This window comes from Elephantulus edwardii, unplaced genomic scaffold (genome assembly GCF_000299155.1).
Source record: "Elephantulus edwardii isolate Elephantulus edwardi_28Jun2011 unplaced genomic scaffold, EleEdw1.0 scaffold00093, whole genome shotgun sequence".
NCBI classification, from domain to species: domain Eukaryota; kingdom Metazoa; phylum Chordata; class Mammalia; order Macroscelidea; family Macroscelididae; genus Elephantulus; species Elephantulus edwardii.
In genome coordinates, this window is record NW_006399843.1 from 6,157,103 (window position 1) to 6,177,339 (window position 20,237).

Consider the following 20,237-nt stretch of genomic DNA (forward strand, 5'->3'; position numbering starts at 1 on the left):
TACTGGAGAAGTTTTTGGATGTGCATACACCGTGTATCTTTCCTTCTTACCATTTCCCCTCTTTTCTTCTGTACTTCTTCATGCAGATGTGAATTCATACATTCAACCTGATAACAAAAGTTTATGTAAGTGTGAGCAGATGTCCATTGTGAAGCTATTCCTGTCTGCAGTAAAATGTATTTCTGACTGTAATTTTGAGTTTCTAGAAAAGAAAGGAGGATGCAGTGGACTAGTGATGAGGCAAAGGCAAAAAAGCACTACAATATCAAAGACATACATGAGCTATCTATTAAAAATATAAGTTATATTTTGTTGTTGTTGTTAAGTGCCATCAAGTTTAATATGACTTATAGAAACCCTATGAACAACAGATCTGAACTCTATCCTATCCTGTGTCATCCTTATCATCTCTGATACACTTGATTCCATTGCAGCACATACTTTGTCAATCCATCTCGTTGAGTGTGTTCCTCTTTCACTGACTCTACACCTTTCCAAGCCTGATGTCCTTTTCCAAATAATAGCCTCTCCTAACAACTGCCCAAAGTATGTGAGAAAAGCTTCACAATCCTTGCCTCCAAAGACTAGTTTGGCTGGATTTTTTCCCCCCAAGACATATGTATTTGTTCTTTTGGCAGTCCATGGGACACACAACACTCTTTTCCAACATGACAAATCAAAGGCATTGGTTCTTATTCTGTCATCATTATACATTGTCAAGCTCTCAGATAAAAGGCAGGTAACTGAAAAGATTATGGCCTGATTGGACAATTAAAACAGACTTTCAAGGGGGGGGGAAGAAGAACGAACTGGGGAGGAGGGCAGAGAAAATAGTGCAACAATGAATCTCTGTAAATGTTCATTACAATTAATAAAATTTAATAAAAATTTTAAAAAGACTATGGCCTGGATCATGCACACCTTACATCATTGCTTTGCAGTACTTTAAAGAGGTCCCTGACTCTCTCATTGCAATATGTCTTTTGATATCTTGACTGCTGGTACCCAGGGTGTTGATTGTGGATTAATGTAAGATGCAATCATTGACAACTTCCGTCTTTTCTTCTTGTCATGATGTTGCCTATCTGACCAGTTGTGAAGAATGTGGTGGTTAGCCTAAAAGTGCCTTTTTAATAGCCATTATAGTAGCCTCCTCTGATCTCTAGCTACCTTAACTGCAGGCACATAGTTTTGAAATCATTTTGGTCTTGTAGGATAAGAGAAAGAGTGCTTCCCACAGTGGGCAGCAGGACTTGAGGTGAGCAAGACTTGAGGAAGGCAAGATTGAGATCCTGGTGGCAAGACCTTGGTGATTGTAGTGGAGAGGCTATGATTGCTACAGAGAAACTGTGGCAAGGTGTAACCAGAAGAGTCCTGGGGTGAAGGCCAAAGTTAATTATTTTGCTGTTCTTGCCTTGGATGATGGAAGGAAAAACTGCTTGCTGAACTGGAATCTGGACTAATCGAGGAATTATGTGTTGGGGACAGCTTACTTAAAACTTGAATTTGCATTAGGTGATATTCTTTGCCTCTCCAACTCTCCAACTTATTTCCCTAAGAAACCTCATTCTCAGTATACAGTTGAGTGTCTGCGAGTCAACAATGAATAAAAAAATTTCTTGCTGCAAGTGAGGCACTACATGCTCCATGGGCTGGGTTACAGGCTCTTTATCTTCTTTCTGTTCTGGGGTGGTGAGGGGCTGTGCTGGTCTTACTCCCTCTAGCCCTTTCAAAGAGATGTTCACAGCCCTGTGCCCCTATGTCTGATTTTCAGCTCTTTAGAAAGAATTTCGTCTTCTTGATGCTGAGATGCAATCCATGTTGACTTGCAGTCTTTGATCTTCTACAAACAAGTGTTTCACGTCCTCCTCACTTTCAGCAAACAAGGTAGTGTCATCTGTATAATGCAAGTTGTTGACGAGTCTTTCTCTGATCTTGATGCTACATTCTTCTTCCTAAAGTGCAATTCTTTGAATGATTTATTCAGCATACAGATTTAACAAGTATAGAGAAAGGATATAGACCTGACTTAAGCCCTTCTTGATTTTAGATTGTGCAGTGTTCCCTTGCTCTGTTTGGACAATAGCTTCTTGGTCTAGATATAAGTTTTGTGTGAGCATAATTAAATGTTCTCAAATTCTCACTCTGCTCACTGTTAGCCTTATGTTATATAATCACTATTTATTAAGTTCCCTGGTAAATAGATCTCTAGTGGAAATAAGGTCATTTCCCAAGAAAAGATCTTTATCTACATGAAGCTATAATTTTTTTTTTTTTAACCATAGCGTATTGGGCTGGGTCCTCTAGAGAAACAAAACAAGTGGAGTTTTCTGTGCATATTTATGTTGTATTTATGTCCTGTCAAGTTGAGACCAACTAATAACTGACTCCAAAGCAGCCTTTCTAAGTTACATGGAAGGAGATTATTCATCTTTCTTCCAGGGAGATGCTAATGGATTTGAATCACATGCCTTTGCAATGGCAGTACAACTCCTTACCACTAAGCCATAATGCTCACATGTGTGTATCTATATATTTATGCACACAACACCCACATATATTGGTCTCAAGGAAATGCTCATGCAATTGTAGAGACTGTGAAGTCCTTCTGTTTGTCAAACGTCAGATTGGAGACTCTCCTCACGTAAATTCAGGGGCCAAGGAAACCAAAGTTAGCAGGTAAGAGAGCAGGCTGATAACTCAAGGCTGTGGAAACTGATGAATCCCAAGAACAGCGGACAATACAGCAGGCCACTTCCTTAAGTACAAGGAGCTGGAAGTTGTTTCCTGAGCCAGATACAGGACCGGATTGGGCAAAAAATCTAGAACTTTGCCAGAATGTCCATATATGTTTGATGCAGGCCACATTCCTGAGGAAACTGTCTTTCAACTGCTTGGCAGCTCCTGGCTGATCTCATCATAGATATGATATATCAGATTTCATCGTGGAAGTGGTTATATTATTTCAGATCTCATCAAAGACTACATCATAGTCACCAAACCAGAGAATTGTGGCCAATTAACTTGACACTCACCCTTAAACCATTATACCAGGATTGGATCTACAGCAAGTAATATTAGGTCAATGTTACTCACCCAAACAGAAACTCAGCATCTTGAAAGTTAGGAACTCAGTCCATGCCAGGCAGATTGTCTCTGTAAGGAATCTAGTTTTGGGCTTTGCCCAACCTGGTAAGTCAGCTGGGAGGAGGTAAGCTAGAAGGTTCTCTAAATTCTGGTGCAAGGGCCACCATGTGGAATGGATGTAATGGAGCCTCATGCACTACAATGAATGAGTGAAAGAAGCAGAGAATAAAGACCCATATCCCACCAGAGAAAGGAATTAGAAGAAGAGAGAGACAGAGACAGAAAGGCAAGGAAAGATGGAGCAATAAAGAAATAAATGTATTGCTTAATGATTTTTTTAAGTCCTTGAAATCTTGTTATTAGCCTGCAATTAGAGCACTAGTGGAGTAGAACATAAAGAGTTGTGGTCGTAACCTTAAATATGCAACTCCCTGGCAGTTCGAATCCACCACTGGCTCCAAAGAAAATGATGACCAATCTCCTGCTGAGTATTTTATAGCCTTGGCAACCCAGTAGAGGGTCAACTGTGAGTTAAAATGAATGTAAACGTCATGAGTTTGAGTTTTTCAGCGTCTCCTGTTAATAATAATTGGCTTTTAACCTGAGTGAGAGTTTTTAAGTAATAGTTTCTGAGTCTTAGTAATTAAATAGGACCATGTTACGTCATCAACCATGGGATATTGGGTATTTGCAGCAACTTGGAGGACTAGGCCAACTCAGAAGCAATATCAATTAGCTGACAATAGTCAGCTGTCGACCAATATTTTGAAAACGTACTTGGTGCTACCTTCCTGGAATGAGCAGTAGGGAGGATAAAGATGACATACAGTGGACCTTACTTTAAAAAAGTCATTGTTGTTCTGTGCTGTCAGATTGGAACCAATTGACCTGCTTACCCTCCAGCAGGTTTTTAGAGGGAGTAGATCACATGGGAGGAGATTGCTCATCTTTCTCTAGTGGAGCATCTGGTGGGTTTGAAACTGATGTGTTCCTTTGGGATTGTTGAACAGCTTCTTACCACTAGGCCACTGTGGTTTAGTGTTATGCATTTAAGATTCATTTTAGGAAGCAAAGTTAACATCAACAGATGCAAATATAAGACACCACAAAACTACACTGGAAAACAAATGTCAAAGGGAACAAAGGTTTAGAAAAGTGAATACTTTAAGGAAGTAGAAGACTGAATGTTTACTTGGGAAAAATGGTCAGGATTTGGGTCTACTGAGAAGAGTGGAGATGACTGGGGTACTTGTCACATAATGAGAAATGATGGGTGGTGGGTAAAGCTGTAGAAATATTTGAAGTAGGGGCTATGATTTTGGAGAATGGTTAGAGGTTAAGGCTGGTCGGAATTTTAGAGAAAGCTCTTCCGGTCTTTGAAAATTTCTCCTCAACCTGCCACTTTCAAAACCACATTTGAGATTCTTTCTTTAGCAACATTCCTCAGTCCTGAACCCATGTCCTATCCTCTTCATCTGTCTTCTATTTTTATATTATTAATTTAAATAATTTCTTATGACTTTTTTTCTGGGAAAACACATTGCAAGAAGAAAAATGATGGTACAGTTGGGAGATGGCCCATCTCTCTGAACCATGAAGTTCTTCTATGAGCTAAATAATCCAGGTGATTCTTCCTGACCACAGTACTTCAGGGATGACCTTGACTCCTCAGCCAAGCATTGGATGCAGCTCATGATCCTCCTCCTCAACTCTCTTCTCCAGAACTTTCAAAATTTGAGAATTTCATAACTTAAGAATTTCCTAATCTAAAAAAATAAGAATTTCCTAATCTAAAAAAGCTAGAACCTCTTTTGGTAGATTTCCCTCAGTTAGTGTTTAACCAATCATCTGTCCTATCAGGAGAACAACTGAACTGTGGAAAAACTGACAGTGGGAGACTCTGGGCAGCTTCTGAAGGTCAATCACTTGGCCTCTGCAGGAGAGGACAGGAGGGCAGAGGATTCAGCACAAGAGTGAAACACAATGGAATCTGGCTTCACCACCAAGGATATTTATTTGAGCCATTTTAACCCTCGGGATTACCTAGAAAAATATTACAATTTTGAGTCTAGACATTCTGCAGAAAATCAGATTGTCAGATATCTTTTGGAAAATCTTTTCAAGATATTCTGTCTGGGTAAGTCTATCTATTGCCTGTGTGGCCTCCCTGGGATGTGAGACCCAGAAGATGATGGGTTTATGTCCAGTCATCATTATTGACAAACCCATTGGCATTTTCTATTTATTTAAGTAAGTCTTTTTTTTTTTAAAGTAAGTCTTTTATGGTTTACAAAGTGCTTTTGTAGTCATCTTTCCAGTTGGTCATGACAATGGGAATTCAGAGGCCCCATGTTTTGGCTCTGATTCTTCATTGACTTGAAGAAAACAAGTTGTTGAACCTCTTTTTTAGCCACTTATAAAATCTGAATATTTAGTCTGTTTCTAACTTAAAAATTTTGAATATGCATGAGATGAAGACCTCCTAGTATGTAATAACCTGAGTGGTTTTTGGAGAAAGACATTTAATAATGTAATTTGGAAAATTTAACTTGCCCCCAATACATTACTTAATAGTTTTAATATTATTTTTGAGCAGACTCTCTGAACCAAGTGTTTGTATTCCAGATGTGGATCTTTCCACCTACTCACCCCCTTTAGATCCTTTAACTGTCCCAGCAACTTGCATCCATCCAGGATGGGGGAATGGGAAAAGAAAAGGCTTTTCAAAAAGGACTTTAGGTGAGAGGGAGTGAGTAGAGAGGTGATTTGACTTTAGGATCTCTAGCACAATCCCAGGGAAGACCTTGGATGGAGGAAATGTCCTCAACCAACAAACATCTGAGCTCACTTGCTCTTCTCTCCTCTGAACCAGACGGCGTGAGGGGAGACCTCCTGATTGACATTGGCTCTGGCCCCACCATCTATCAGCTCCTCTCTGCCTGTGAGTCCTTCAAGGAAATCATTGCCAGTGACTACAGTGACCAGAACCTGCAGGAGCTGGAGAGGTGGCTGAAGAAGGAGCCTGGTGCCTTTGACTGGTCTCCAGTAGTGAACTACGTGTGTCATCTTGAGGGAAACAGGTAGATGAACCGGGGTCGGCTTCCTGGCTTGCCAAGGGTGCTCCGAAGTGGTTAATTTTTCGAAATCAAGAATTATCTTCAGAGTTCAAGTAGGAAAAGCACAGTGAGATCAAAATGAAAGAGAGATCCAAGTGGAGAACATGAAAGGTAGAAAGAGACAGAAAGATTAAAACATACGTGGGGGGGGGGCGGTTTGCACATACACAATCACGATTTCTCAAAAAGTTAGAGATAAGAGACATTTAATTAGAGATTGAAAAATTTTAAGAAAGAGGTGTATGAATTTTATATTTTTCTATCTCTCCTCCCCTTGATTTAATTTTCATATGAATTCTCTGTATGCCTTGCCCATATCCCAAACTCACTTTCTACTATAATTTCTTTCCCTCTTTGCTTACACATTGTGCACTCTGTATTTCTCAATGTTCTTTACATTCTTTGTGTTTCTTTTTCTGTATTTTCATTTACCACAGGGAAAAGTAAGTATTCTCATTAGCATATGATTTCCTGGCAAGACAATTTCTATCAAGGAACAAATACTGGTGCTTTTTTGGCTCATGTTGAAAATAGCTTGTATTCATTTATTTAGTAAACCTCTCTCTATAATGTGACACATTACGAGCTGCTCAGATAGATGAGGAGGAGTTCCAGGGCGCAGTCCATAGGGAGTTACGCTGCCCAAAGCCCATGCTTCTCAGGCAGCTAGAATCCACCAGGGGTTACTCATAGAAAACGGTGGGCAATCTCCTCCCATGCAATATGTGCCGTGGTTGTTATGTACCATCGAGTCAGAAATGACCCAAAGCTGTCACTCCAATGGATTTTCAGAGACAGTTAATCATATAGTAGAAAATTGCCCATCTTTATCCTTTGGTGCAGCTGGTGAATTTGAACCACTTGCCTTTGATATTGCAGTACAGCTTCTTGCCACTAGGCCACCAGCGCTCCCTCCCATGCAATATATTGTTGTTTTTGTTGTTGTGTTGTTATGTGCCATTGAGTCACTTGCAACTTAGAGTGACATTACGTGCAACAGTTCTAAAACCTGTCCTATCCTGAGCCAATCTCATTGCCTCTGACAGACCAAACCCCACTTCTCCAGTCACTGAGTCAATCCATCTTGTCTTTGATCTTCCTCTCCTGTGCTGTCCTTCCACCCTTCCAAGCATGATGTCCTTCTTCAAGAACTGGTCCCTCTTGACCATGTGCCCAAAGTATATGAGACAGAGCTTTAAAATCCTTGCCACCAAGGAACAGCTCTGTTTCACACTCTCCAGATCTGACCTGTTTGTTCTCCTGGCAGTCCATGGTATATTCAACACTCCAGAACATTTGATTGTGCTAATGCGAAACCTATACTTGGACCAGGAGGCAGTCGTCGTAACAAAGCAAGGAGACACTACATGGTTCAAAATCAAGAAGGGGGTGCGTCAGGGATGTATTCTGTCTCCATACCTTTTCAATCTGTATGTAGAACAGATCATCTGAGTTGCTGGGCTATACGAAGAGGAATGTGGCATCAGGATTGGTGGAAGAATCATCAACAACCTGCGTTATGCAGATGACACAACCCTGCTTGCTGAAACTGAGGAAGACCTGAAGTGCTTGCTGCAGAAGATCAAGGACTACAGCCTCCTATATGGACTGAAGCTAAATGTCAAGAAAACAAAGATTCTAACCACTGGGCCAATTGGCAGCATCAGCATGGATGGTGAGGAGATTGAGATAGTTAACAGTTTTAATTTACTTGGCTACACAGTCAACGCTCTTGATAACAGCAGCCAGGAAATCAGGAGATGAATTGCATTGGGAAAGTCAGCTGTGAGGGACCTCTCAAGAGCACTAAAGAGCAACGATGTCAGGTTGGAGACTAAGGTGCGCCTGATCTGGGCTATAGTCTTCGCAATTATATGCTATGCATCAGAGAGTTGGACAGTGAATAGGGCTGATAGAAAGAGGATTGATGCCTTTGAGCTGTGGTGCTGGAGAAGAGTGTTGAATATATACCATGGACTTCTAGGAGAACAAACAGGTTTGTCCTGGAGAGGGTGAAGCCAGAGTGTTCCCTGGAGTCAAGGATTCTGAAGCTTCATCTGACATATTTTGGGCATGTTGCAAGGAGGGACATCATGTTTGGCAGAGGGGAGGGGAAGCGAAGGAAAGGAAGTCCTTTGGTGAGATGGATCGATTCTGTGACTGGAGCGGTGGGAATAAGTGCTTTTGAGATGGCTAGGTTGGCACAGGATAGAACAGCATTTAGAGCTCTTGTACGTAGGGTCGCTATGAGTCGCAAGTGACTCGATGGCACATAACAACAACAACAAGTCATTTTCCAGCTCTCTGATGCATAACAAGCAATTTCAAAGACCATGGCCTAAATCAGGTGCACCTCAGCCTCCACACTGACATCGTTCCTGACTGCTAGTGCCAAGAGAGTTGATTGTGGAACCAGGCAAGCTGAAGTTGTTAACAATCTCAATCTTTTCTTTGTCTATGATGAAGCTAATAATTGGACCAGTGATGAGAATCTTTGCTTTGTTTCAATCCATATTGAGGATATAGTCCTTGACATTTTGCAGCATATGCCTTTTGCCCTCAGTTTTGGTAAGGAAGGTTGTATCATCTGCATACACAGCCTTGGAAACCCAGTGAAGGGTCAACTATGCAACTATGAGTTGATTCATGAGTGAGTGAATGAGGGAGGAAAGAAGGGAGGGAAGGAGACAGATGACGAAGGCAGAGTTCTTTGTCTCTTAGAGTTCACATCTGGAAGGTCATTTGGGTTGGCTGACAACAATAGACACAGAAGTTTAATACATTGTTAGATGCCATTGAGTTAGATCAAACTCGTAATGACCCTATGCACAACAGAAAGAAATACTGTCCAATCCTGGACCATCTTCACAATCTCTCTGTGTTTGAGTCCATTATTGCAGCTACAACTGTATTTTGAGTGCCTTCCAACTTATAGTCTTTTCTACCTGAACTCTTTGGATCATGTTCCCTTACTCTTCATCAGATTTTTAGTTGCCTATTATTTCAGAACTAGATGGTTGGTTTTGCTTCCTACTGTCTTCATCTGGAAACTATGATGAAGTCTGTCCACCATGGAGAACCCTGTCTGAATTTGAAATACCACTGGGATCACTTCCAGCATCACAGCAACATTTAAGCCATCACAGTACAACAAATTGACAGAGTGGTGGGAGTTTAAGATGGTGAACTTCAATCCAAGAATAATGAGAAGGCATCCGAGGTATAATCAGAAGACTGTTGTGACACAGTTCACATTTATAATGATTACTCTCATAGGTGGTTAGAGAGTGAATTGGAGGAGTTGAAGGAACAAGATACAAGGAAAAGAAACTACTTAAATCCGAGTAAGAGGTGATGTCAACTTGGGTGAGGGTGATGGGGAGAAGTGGGTTGTTTGAAGGAGAATTTTTGAGATGACATGGCAAAAAAAAGTTAGCTGTTTATGGGGAACAAGAAGACTGAAGTGTCAGGGATGATTTCCATGTCTCTGAACCTGAGTGACAGGAAGATGGGAGTGAATGTTTCTGAATCCCAAGAATCAATATAAAATCATGTGGCCTTGCCATAACCCTAGGGAATGTTCTTATTGGTCTACCTCTCTTCTAGAGTGATAGCCAATCTATATTTCTAGAATTGCACTTACATTTTCCCCTCATCTATTTGTCAACTTTTGTTTATCCTTGAGAACCAATTTCTCAATTATAATTAACTCTCATGTAGGCTTCTATTTTTTTAACATTATTTTCTTTTTAAAAGAAAATTTTCTGACTTTCGGCAGCTTCCTTCTTCTCAAAGTTATTTAGAAATATTTTAAACTTTATACTTATTTTCTTACATATTATTGTTACATGGTCATATTGGTAACAAATGTGGATTACCAAATGGTGACTTATCAGTTGGTAGTATAATTCATTATAAAATAATTTCATGAATAAGCTAGGAGTGTTATATGCTGTTCCAAATGAACCCTTTTTTATGTCATAGAGTCACTAAGCTTTCCCTGGGTTTATTCTCATCATTTATCTGTGTTACAAGGCCAAGTTTCCCCAACTGTTATAAATTCTAAAAATGTCTTTAATTTATTTTATAGATATATAGATTATAAAATACACAGATCTAAGTGTTCAAGGAGCTCTGGCGGTATAGTGTGTTAAGTCTTGTGCTGTTAACTGAAAGGTTGACAGTTCGAGTCCACCAGGTGTTCTGGGAGAGAAAGACGGACAATCACAGATTTACAGCATTAGGAACCTCCTGTTGGAGGGATTCTATGAGTCAAGATTTACGTGACGACAATGGGTTGGTTTGATTAAGTGTTCAGTTTTTGCAGGTTTATTATTCACATGTAACTCCACCTGAAAAAAAGATTGAGGCTATTTCTGTCATTCCATCTGCTTGGACATTTGTGTTCCATCAGAATCTTATTTATTATTACTCAGATATGCATTATGCTCATTTTATAGGATTTTTCTAGTTGTGAATTTTTAATTTTTAATCAACTGAATAGGTCTTCAAATATTCCTTTTACAAATAATACTGAAATTGTGTATTTCCTCAGCTCATGTATGTATGCAGTGCACAATATTGTTCATGCCCCCACCCCAGAACTTAAAGATGAGTTAATTAATGACGCTGTCATATGCTGTTTTAACCTGGAAATGTTGTACTGAAAGCTTTATGCTGGCTGTAGTCTTCAGGAAAGAGCCCTGGTGGTGCACCGAGTAAGTACTTGGCTACTAGTCAAAAGTTTGATGCTTCTGATCCCCATCCACTCCATGATACAAAGACCTGTTGGTCTTCTCCTGGGAACAGTCCAGCCTAGGAAACCCTGTGTGACGGCACCACTCTACCTATAGGGAAGTTCTATGACCCTATAAGGAGGTTGCTATGAACCTGTAGGCACATTGCTATGAACCTATAGGGAGGTTGCTATGAACCTATAGGGGGGTTTCTATGAGCCTATAGGACGGTTGCTATAAGCCTATAGAAAGCTTAGGATTAGTTGAAAACAACCCATAACTGACCCTCCATCAGGTTTTCAGAGGCAGTTAATCACATGGGAGGAGAGTGCCCATCCTTCTCCCTTGGAACAGCTGGTGGATTCAAACCGTGTGCTTTTGGGATTGCAGCACAGCTTCTTGTTGCTAGGCCACCAGTGCTTACTTGATGGCATATAACAACAACAATGGAAGGTTGCTATGAGCCTATAGGGAGGTTGTAGGGAGGTTGCTATGAACCTCTAGGGAGGATGTGATAGACCTACCCATGGGAAGGTTCCTACAAGCCAGAATCAATTCCATGTCACACACTCACGTAGTCTTCATGGAGTCCCTGGGCTATACACATGGCTAAGTACTTGACTAATTAACAAAAGTTCAACAGTTTGAACTCACCCAGAGCCTCCTTAGAAGAAAGGTCTGGAATGTGTTTCCCAAAGGGCACAGACTTTGAAACCCTGCACAACACAGTTCTACAGCACAAAAAGTGGCCAGGGTCAGAATTAACTTGACAAGCAACTGGTTATAGCATTAAAACTGCAGAGAAATTCTGCTTAATGGAAGTAATTCCAACCTTCTCTTTTCCATTGTCTCTGTATTCCACAGACTGAAATTGGTATTGAACTCAAGATTCAGACTTACGTTTCCCATGTTGGCTCTGACTCATCATGGCCCTCCATCAGGTTTCTGAGGCTGTAAATCACCAGCAGATGAAACTGCCATTTTTCTCTCATGGAGCTGCTGGTGGATTCGAACTTCCAGAGACACACAGTCTTTAGGTTATTGCTATTAACCCTAGCTCCTTCGTATTACACTAGTAGAGGAAACTGTATCTAAGAATCTATATCTAATCTATGTCTAATATTATTCAATCAATAAGACATTTCCCAAAATTTTCAGAAAAATTACAGGGAATTTCAGAGGAAATTTGTATAGAAGTTCTTGTCAGACAAGAAACCTTTCCAAAATATAAATCATGTGTTAAGAAGATTTTGGAACTTTCTTCTCAGTTTCCCTAGTGACCACCACAATTTCCATCTCATTCAAAACTGAACCCATAAAACTTAGCAAGATACTAAAAGCATTACTTATCACATGCCAGAGTCCTCAGCTTGGAACAATTGGTTCTGGAGACACTGTGCCTTCCTAATCACTCTGTAAGAGTGAAAAGCTTTATTTTTGGCAGTAAAATTCTGCATTCCTGCCCTTATCCTCATGCAAGATCCTGTGGCTTCAACTATTTTGAGAATGATAGTGATCCTATTCAACTTGCACCTTCGATTCTCTCTATCAACCCACAAGCTATTTCCCCCTAGATTATTTCTTCTTTATCTGAAGCTATTTCTTGTGCTGACTGCTGCCAGAGACAATTTGCGCTGTCTCCTGTTCCTTTGTGTTTGGAGTCTGACTCATGCATTTAGATACCACTCATTTTCACAACCGTCCAAAAAGTTGTAAGACACTGGTACCAAATTGCTTGCCTCACACTGTTCATTTATCAAGTCAGAAAGTCAAACACTCAGGTATCACCATGCAAGCTTGTACCATGAACAGAGGAAAATGAGCTTTCACCTTAAGAAATCCTAGTAACACCATTAATTAACCTTTGGCTCCTGGAACATGCAGCACCTTGTCTAACGTGGAAGCCTTGACTTCACCCAGGAACTTGCCAGAAATGCACTCACAGGGCCCCCTCCAGGCCTAACCCTCACAATTTGGGTTTTAACAAGATCCATAGCAACATGTATACACATACTACACCAGAGGTGAGAACCACTGAAATGCTCTACACATAAAGATTTTCCAAATCCATTTTAAAAAATGTTCTATCCAAAAAGGACTGGAACAGTACATTGACAGAAAATTGCCAGAGGTTCAAGCTGAGTTATGCAGACAACACAGCCTTGCTTGCTGAAAGTATGGAGGCCAAGAAACACTTGCTACAGGTGATTAAAGACTATAGTCTTCAATATTAATTACACCTCTACATCAAGAAGACAAAAATTCTCACTACTAGGCCAACAGGCAACATCATGGTAGGTGGAGAAAAAAGTTGAAATTGTCAATGATTTAATCTTGGATGTACAATCATCACCCTTGGCACCAGCAGTCCAGAAGTCAAGAGACATATTGCATTGGGAAAGTCTGCTGGCAGGGACCCCTTTAAAGTACTGAAGAACAATGATATCAACTTAAAGACTAGGTTGTGCTTGTCTTGAGTCATGGTCTTTTCAATCACCTGCTATGCATCTGAGAGCTGGACAATGAAAAAGGATGACAGAAGAAGAATTGACACCCTTGAATTGTGATGTTGGAGAAGAGTACTCATTATTCCACGAACTCCAAATGAACAAATAGATATGTTTTGGAGAAAGTGCAGCCAGAGTGCTTCTTAGAGGCAACGATAGTGAAACTTCATCTCACGTACGTTGAACATGTTGCTAGGAGGGACTTTTCCTTGGAAAGAGACATCATGCTTGGAAAAGGTGGAGGGTTAATGAAAGACAGGAAGACCCTCAATGAGATGGATTGACATGGTGACTGTAGCAATGGGATCAAGTATGTCAGAGATGATGAAGATAGCACAGGATAGGAGAGGGTTCAGATCTATTGTTCACACAGTCACTATGTGTGAGTATAGTCACTATACTCAATGACTAACAACAACAATAGCATATCTTTTCCAAAATACACACAGACACACACAGCACTGTGACCTCTACTCTGACTCATGAAGATCTTTCAAGAGGTTTTGGAGTCTGTAAATTCTGCCCAAAAAAAAAGACTGCTTCTTTTTCCTCCTGAGATGCTGCTGGCAAATTTGACCTGCCAGTCTCTCTGTTAGCAGCTCAACACGTAATGCAAACCACACCACTAGGGCACATTAGAGTAGACACCGAATTCACTCTGGTCAAGTAGATTTTTACTCATGGTGACTCCCTCACCCCCATTGGGTTTCTGTAGTTGCAAATCTTGATGGGAGCAGACTGCCTCCATTTTCTCCTGATGAGCTGCTGGTAAGTTTGAACTGCTAACTTTTTTTTCCATTAGCACCCCAATACTTAACCTACTGCATCACCCAGAGATCCTTGATATAGACACTCACTCATTGCCGCCCAGTCTGATATGACTCAGAGTTGAACCTCCACTGGCTTTCTGAAACTTTGAATTGAAGGAGAGGAGAGTGTTCCTCTTCCTTCCTCTGGTGGATTTGAACTACCAGACAGGTGTGGCCTAGGGGTTTGCAGAGCAACTCCACCAGAGCTGCCCGATACAGACAGGCATGCTAAATTTGGTCCCTGGACTAGTTTGCCTCTATCACAAATCATCTTTATTCATATTCTTTCTCAGAATCAAAATATTCTGACTCACAGTGACTTCAAAGAACAGAGTAGAGCTGTCCCTTGGAGGTTCTTAACCTATAATCTTTTTCTCCTGTGGAGCCATTGATTGGTTTCAGACTGCCCATGCTTTGCTTGGCATCTGAGTGCTTAACCATTGCGCCATCAGGGCTACAGCTGTCTTAAATAGGCACTCTCACTGCTGCATCTCTTTGGGAGAATTAACAGGCTGGGTTGAGAAACCTTCAGCTAGTCATCTCCTTTCAATTTACAACATTCTCACTTGTCTGTCTCAAAGTACTTCAAACTTAACATGTCCAAAATAGAACCTGTGATTTTCTCCAAATCTGCTCCAGTTCTGGGGTTCTTTATCTCTTTCATTGACACCATCATCTAATTAATTGGACAAGCCAGAAACCCAGAAGTCAATCTTGTCATCTCCCTCTCCATCAAGTTCCATATCTAATCTCGCACTGTGTTTTCTCTGCTTCACTTTCTTAGTTTCCTCTTGGGTCTTTATAGTTCTTTCCACGTTGGTCCTTGCTAGCATCCTGTCCTTCCTAACTGACCTCCACCTTCACTTGTGCCCCTTCTCCACAATTCTTGTCCACGCTTTGACCTGACTGACCATCACAAAAGGTAATCTGATCATGCTATTACATTGTTTATCACCCCAATGGCTTCTCATTGTTTTTAGGACCCAAAAGAATTCTTAATATTGACTACAAAATTGTGCATATCTGTCCGCTGACACAGTCACTTGTCTCTTTCCCCAGCAAGTCGGCTTGGTTTTCTGAGATCCAGTCACATTGGCATTCTCCTCTCCATAATCCCTCCTACCCACCATATGGCCTCTGTACATGCTGCTTCCTTCATCTGGAACACCTTCACTCCCACCCCATTTGCACTGGCCTAACGAACTCCTTTTTAATTGTTTTCTGTATCTCTGCTTGTCTGATCTATTTTCAGAAGGGTCTTCCTTGAACCTATAAACCAAATCAAGCTCCAAATATACTTATTTCCTTCTTTAAAAAATTATTTTATATTGGTTTGCATACAAAATTTGTGTATGTTATGTTTCACACTATTATTCATTAACATTGTGTTTCACACAATCATTGCCATGCATTATGTTTTATAAAATTAGTCACCATTGGACCTTGCCCATCATTACCCTGGATCCTTCTCATTTCATTCACCCCTCCCCCTACCCATCATAGTGTGCAACCCTGTGGTTTCACCCCTACTCACCCCTTTGCTCCCACCTCTTTTCTCCTTGGGTCACCATATATATTTTACTAGTTATCCTTCTACTCTTACAATAATGGTCTTATGCAGTATTTTTCCTTATGAAATTGATTTAGTTCACTCAGTGTGATGCTCTCCAGTTTCTCCCAAGTTATATAGTTGTGTTGTTGTTGTTATGTGCCATTGAGTCACTTGTGACTCATAGCGACCCTATGTACAACAGCCCTAAACACCATTCTATCCTGTGCCAACCTCACCATCTCAAATGCGCTCATTCCCACCACTCCAGTCACAGAATTGAGCCATCTCATCAAAGGTTTTCCTCTCCGGTGCCGCCCCTCCACTCTGCCAAACATTATGTCGGTCTCCAAGGACCACTCCCTCCTTGCAACATGCCCAAAATATGTCAGACAAAGCTTCAGAATCCTTAACTCCAAGAAGCATTCTGGCTTCACCCTCTCCAGGACAAACCTGTTTGTTCTCCTAGCAGTCCATGGTATATTCAACACTCTTCTCCAGCACCACAGCTCAAAGGCATCAATTCTCTCTCTATCATCCCTATTCACTGTCCAACTGTCTGATGCATAGCACATAATTGCTAAGACTATAGTCCGGATCAGGCACAACTTAGTCTCCAGCCTGGCATCATTGCTCTTCAGTATCATGAGAGGTCCCTAACAGCTGACTTTCCCAACGCAATTTGTCTTTTGATTTCCTGGCTGCTGTTACCAAGAGTGTTGACTGTGGAGCCAAGTAAACTAAAAGTGCTAACTATCTCAATTTCCTCACCATTCATACTGATGCTGCCAATTGGCCCAGTGGTGAGAATCTTTGTTTTCTTGATGTTGAGCTTCAATCCATACAGGAGGCTGCAGTCCTTGACCTCAGCTTCAGGTCCTCCTCAGTTTCAGCAAGCAGGATTGTGTCATCCGCATAATGCAGGTTGTTGATGAATCTTCCACCAATCCTGATGCCACATTCCTCCTTGTACCGCCCAGCATCTCAGATGATCTGTTCTGCATACAGATTAAAAAGGTATGGAGACAGAATACATCCCTGATGGACCCCTTTCTTGATTTTGAATCATGTAGTGTCTCCTTGCTCTGTTCTGACGACTGCCTCTTGGTCTGAGTATAGGTTTTGTATTGTTGTTGTTATGAAGTGAGATATGGATCCTGTTTCAGCTTTCTGCAGATAGCAGTCCAGTTTTGTCAGTATCATTTGTTGAAGAGGTTGTCATATCCTCTTTGGTAGGTTTTAGTTCCTTGTCAAGTATCAGTTGACCATAGATAGCTGGGCCCATTTCTGGGTCTCAATTCTGTTCCATTGGTCTGTGTGTCTGTTGTACCAGAACCATGCTATTTTGTTTATTACCACTGTGTAGTAGGTTTTGAGGTCAGAGAGTGCTATGCCTCCCACTTCATTCTGGGGTCTCTTTCCTTCTTAGCCTTTAACACAGTTTTAGTTTTGACTTTTATGGATAACCATTTGACTAATTCTTTCTTCCCACAGACAGAAACATCTGTAAAGACAATATCTGCTCTCATTTTGTTCATTCTGTGTCCTTGGTGCCTGATACACTTCTAGACAATTTACAGAGGTTAAAAAAAATTGTGTGAAATAAATGAACGACTGCATTGTACTTTCCAAACTCTTCCTCCTTGAATTCTCCTGTGACCTGTATCAAAACCTCACCAGTGTTGATTCTTCCTCTTACAATTCTTACACTGACATCCAAGCTTGTTTGGGCCTTTATTTTCTTGACACATTTTGATGACTGTCCCTCAGGAGGCCTGCTGGAAGGAACCTCTGGGCCTGGGGCTGGAGGGAGGCGAGTGTCATCTGAATGGGCTCCTCCAGGGGATTTAATCCACCACCAGCTGTGCAGAGACATGGCAGGAGGGCTCTCCTCTGACTCAGGATAATTACCTGAGCTGTGGAAGACACACTTCTAGAAGATATTCTTCACAGGTGTCTAACGCTTCACCCTCTCATTTCCACCCTAGTTCCTCTAGTTTTTCAGATAGCAGGTTTATAGGGGAAATAGCTTCTTGTTCTTGCATATTGATGGATATAAGTTTGGAAGCATAGATCTTTTTAGAAATTGCCACACTCGTGCTAGCCCTTCCTAAAGCTGCCTAACACTTTTCTGGGGTGTGTTTATTACCTACCCTTGAGCTAAATAGGAGGCTGAGTGGTAATTGCCTATGTCTCCAGGCGAGTTGGGTTCCCTCAGGTGAATGTGCAGCCTGAGGCACCCTGAAGTGTAATCTTTCCACAGCTGCCTTGGCAACTGAGTTCACCAATGTTTGCAGTACCTCCAAGGACAAGCAGGTATCCTGCCAGTGGGTGTTTCTAACAAATTCTTCTCTAAAATTGGCACATTCTCTGTTAGCTTTTGAGACTTCACAGTGTGCCTCACAGTTTGGGAACAATTTCCGTCATCATCTGACTGGCAAATACCAGTTCTGTGGTAACATGCATGTGTGTCTTTTAAAACAGCTTACTCTACAAGAGGACACAGAGGTCCACCTGCTTCTGATGTAATCACTTAAATACACATTTTTTCACAGCAATCCTGGTGGGGAAGATTCAGAAAACACCGTGTTGCCATCTTTCTAATTTTTTTTCATATTCTTAAGTTATCCATATGTGCAGTTCGGTTATTTTAAAATTTTCTGTTCTAGATCCAAGCCTATGTTTTTCACAGATTTCCATGATGCTGAATTATTCTTTTTCATCCATAAAATATTCAGTCAAATCATGCACATTCCATCAGACCGGGTGTCATGACTGAATTGTTGTTATACACCATCAAGCTGACTATGACTCATAATTACTCTACCAACAATGTCCCTGAATTCTGCCCTATCCTGAGCCAACCTCACTGTCCCTCACACACCTGACTCCACTGCCACAGCCACTGTCTCAATTCATCTCATTCTAGAGTCTTCCTCTCCTGCACTGTACCTCTAGCCTTCCAAGCATGATGATGTCCTTCTCCAAAGACTGGTTTCTCCCGTCAACATACCCAAAATATGTGAGACCATTTCAAATCCTTGCCTCCAAGGAGCAACTTGGTTTGACCCTCTTTAAGACAGACCTGTTTACTCTCTTGGCAGTCTATGGTATGTTTATTACTCTTCTCCAGCACCACAACCCAAAGGCATCAATTATTCTTCTGTCATCCTTATTCATTGTCCTGCTCTCAGAGGCATAGCAGGTGATTGAAAAGACCATGAGGAGAGCAAAAGATCATTACACAGACAGAGGAGAAAGAAAAGATTGAAATGGGATGTCAGAAGAGACTCTTAAAATTGCACTAGAGTGTCAAAAAAGCCAAAGCAAAAAGAAGAGATAAAAAGATATACAGAAGATGTCAGAGGGTGGCTCAAGAAGACAAGGCAAAAAAAGAATTCTTTGGAATGATGGAATGTTCACAGAGCTGGAGAATTAAAAAGGAAGAATTTGTTCTATGTTTCTCAAGCCAAAAGTACTGAGGAACAAATTTGGTCCTTGAATTGTGAAGTGAGAGATGTTACAGCAAAATCTTGAATGATCCAGGCAGCATCCAAAGATAATAAAGGGAGTACACAAGTCACTGCACCAAAAAAACTGGTTGACATTGAAATATGATCAAGAGCCAATGGTAATGAAGAAGTTCAAGCTGCACTGAAGGCATTGGCAAAAAATAAGGCCCCAGGAATCCATAGGATACCAATTGACATATTTCAACTAACAGATGCAGCTCCAGACATGTTAACCAGTTTATGCTAGGAAATTTGGAGGACAGCTACCTGGCATGCCCAACTGACTGGAAGAGAACCATATTATTTTTCCACCCCCAAAAAGGTGATCCAACAGCATGTGGAAATTATTGAGCGATATTATTAATATAACATGCAAGCAAAATATTGTTGAAGATCATCCAAAACCAGCTATAACAGTACACTAACAGACAACTGCCATAAGTTCAAGCTAGGTTTAGAAGAAGTTGGGGCACCAAAGATCTCATTGCTGATGTCAAACAGATTTGGCTGAAGGCAGAGAATTCTAGAAAAATGTCTATTTGTATTTCATTGACTGTGTATATCATAACCAACTATGGTTATCATTGAAAAGAATTGGACTCCCAGAACATTTAATCATGCTCATATGAAACCTATACCTAGACCAAGACACTGTTGTCTGAACAAAGCAAGGAAACACTGCATCACTTAAAATCAAGAAAGGTGTGTGCCAGGGATGTATCCTTTTCTCATACCTATTCAATCTGAATGCTAAACAAATCATTCGAGAAGGTGGACTTTTTAAAAAAAAATATTTTCATGAACATTTACAGAGAATTTGGATTTCCATTCATTTATTGCTGCACTTCTCTCCCGCCCAACCCTCTCCCCCTGCCCCCCAGTTCGCTCCTCTCTTTCAAAAGTAAAAGAAAGACTCCCTCC

The 20,237-nt window shown here is 40.9% G+C and overlaps 1 protein-coding gene across 1 annotated transcript in view; it reads left to right on the forward strand.

The window, feature by feature from the left end:
- The first annotated feature begins 5,070 nt into the window (after positions 1-5,070).
- The window catches only part of NNMT (nicotinamide N-methyltransferase), a 31,691-nt gene continuing 16,524 nt past the window's right edge, over positions 5,071-20,237 (forward strand). The window contains exons 1-2 of the mRNA XM_006890870.1: positions 5,071-5,224; positions 5,960-6,167. Coding sequence (XP_006890932.1) covers positions 5,071-5,224; positions 5,960-6,167 — 362 coding nt within the window. The remainder of the gene's footprint in view (positions 5,225-5,959; positions 6,168-20,237) is intronic.